This window comes from Poecilia reticulata, unplaced genomic scaffold, assembly GCF_000633615.1.
Source record: "Poecilia reticulata strain Guanapo unplaced genomic scaffold, Guppy_female_1.0+MT scaffold_131, whole genome shotgun sequence".
Classification (NCBI taxonomy): domain Eukaryota; kingdom Metazoa; phylum Chordata; class Actinopteri; order Cyprinodontiformes; family Poeciliidae; genus Poecilia; species Poecilia reticulata.
The window spans coordinates 14,794-17,167 of record NW_007615014.1 but is presented as its reverse complement, the minus strand read 5'-3'; the positions used below and the strand labels follow the sequence as shown (position 1 = coordinate 17,167).

Genomic DNA, 2,374 nt, shown 5'->3' with positions numbered 1-2,374 from the left:
CCGCCAGCTCTGTGTCCCCGCCCCCCCACCTCACTGTCTGCACCCCCGTCCCGCATGGTCAGTCTGAACACCTGCACTGAAAAAATGGCATCAGACTTTAGTCATTTCTACATTTATAACAGTTCTTGTGCTGATTCTCCTACATTAACATTCATTCATTCACCTGTTTTATATTTCTATAAAAACTGGATTCTGTTCAGCTTTTYCTCTCTGAGATGCTCCTGAACTCATTCAGTCATTCAGGACTCACAAGCGTTTCTATCAGACACAGAATTTGTTGCAAACTTATACAAATAAATTTGCTTAATTGAAATTTAAAAAAAGTCAAGTTTTTTGATAAAACATTGAGGTGGTTCTTTGTATTGAAATAGACTTGTTTTGCAAAGCTGCAGTGGGAATACTTTATTCGCATCACGAGTCACATGATCAGCAGCCGGAGGTTTCTACTGAGGGAAACGCAGAAGAAGAAAGTCAGGAAGTAGAAAGTCAATGTTTATGTAACACTTTTACAAACAGGTTCAAACTTCACATAAAAACTATAAAATCACAGTGGAATAAAATGATGAAAATAAAACTAAAACATCAGAACAGGAAGGCGTCAGACCTCGGCTGAAATAGGTTTTAAGAATGGATTAAACTGATCAGATCTGATCTGGAAGGAAATTTATTCCAGAGCAACAACAGAGAAAAACATGTAGACGAATCTGAGAAACAGTTAATTTTATCTGATTAGTTTTGAGCCAAACTGTTTAAAACTTCATAAGTTATTAAAATAATCTTAAATCTATTCAATATGAAACAGACAGGCGGCCTAAAGAGGCAGATCATCACTGCAATGGTTTTAATAACTTAAAAGCCTCAACAAACTTATTCACCTGGGATTTCAGCTTAATTTCTTGCTAAATCATGTTTTTTTTTTTTTTTTTTTGACATTAGAAATGAGAAAATACTTAAAGATTTGCTCATATTTGTAATGAAATTGCAGCTAAAGAGACAATTTTTCAGGTTTGATCTGAAACATTTTTCTGCATTTTCTGCTCCGYGTCCTCTAAAGCCTTCAGATATTATAGAAAAAATAATACASCCCAAGAACACAATTGATCATAAATTCAGAAATACAATAGAAAACAAAAACACATGTACAATGTGTTTTTCAGTTTGATGTGAAACAGTTTGATGTATTTTAGRAAATGGAAGTTGAACCATCACATATTTTTATAAAGTCCTGAAATGATGAAGAGAATAAAACCTAAATGAAGTCTAGTTAAAGTAAAGTCTGCCCTCTTAGTAATTAATGAACCATTCTGGGGTTATGTCAGACCAGCGGCGATGTATTTTATGTGGATGCAATAAAGATGTTAGTTAGTGGAAACGAGCTGTTTGGATGTGMAGTTTAGAGTTTCCAGTTCTTCTAGCTGATTCATTTTTACTKAACTTTTTTTTGTGTTTGTGTTTGTGCAGCCTGGAGAGTCCAGAAGAGACCCGTCTCCTCACGGACGACCGCCAGGAAACCGTACGTTCATAAAAACAGAAACAAACTACATTACTACAGGAAAAAAAAGTCTAAATAATACAGGGATAAGGTCAGAATATTAGCAAAGTAAAGATGCAAAATATGAGAAAACATTTATTAAAAACATTCCGGAGTGCTGCTACTGAAAACAATTTAATGCTGACGTGTTGAACGATGAAATATTTTCTTATTTGTAAACTGAAACTCACAAGATGTTAAACATTCCTCATTTTAATTTATTGTTACTTTCYATGTAAGAGTTATGAAGTTACCACTTTGATTTACTAATATTACAACTTCATTCTCATAATATTTTGTCTTTTTTCTGGTAATTTAAAAACCATTGGTATCCTGGCCCCCTGTACTTTGTCGTATTAATTTGCCTCATTGCTGTTGTTGGTGTTCAGTTCCCGCAGGGCCTCCCAAGGTGTGTCGCGACATCAAACCTGGACGTGAGTCACGAAACACCCAGTCCCCCATCAGAGGTAAACCTTCAGCCGTTCAGCCAACAGCTCCGGCTGCCATCGCTGAAACATTGACAATAATCTGTGGACGTTTGCTCTGTTCTCTCTCTTTCTCAGGACATCAGATCAACTCAGCGGACAGAGTGAGTGTCCTTTAAATCTAATTCAGCCGCTGCACATTTATCAACGTACTACAACTCAGTACAATAAAGTTTAGAATGGGGGAAAAAAGGGAGTACGACAACTCAACCCTGAAGAASCCCCCCTCACACACACACAAGCACACACATGCAAAATTACACTAAAATTTAAAGTGTAATGTTTCCAACTTAATTTTGTTTTTGCAGCCTGCTGCACAGTCCTGGAGGTGCGTACGCACACACACACACACACACAC

At 36.6% G+C, this 2,374-nt stretch overlaps 1 protein-coding gene across 1 annotated transcript in view; it reads left to right on the top strand.

Moving 5' to 3' along the window:
• The window catches only part of LOC103459917 (lymphocyte cytosolic protein 2-like), a 14,119-nt gene that overhangs the window by 3,994 nt on the left and 7,751 nt on the right, over positions 1–2,374 (top strand). The window contains exons 8-12 of the mRNA XM_008401856.2: positions 4–57; positions 1,462–1,513; positions 1,921–1,998; positions 2,095–2,120; positions 2,325–2,344. Of these exons, the coding sequence (XP_008400078.1) occupies positions 4–57; positions 1,462–1,513; positions 1,921–1,998; positions 2,095–2,120; positions 2,325–2,344 (230 nt within the window). The remainder of the gene's footprint in view (positions 1–3; positions 58–1,461; positions 1,514–1,920; positions 1,999–2,094; positions 2,121–2,324; positions 2,345–2,374) is intronic.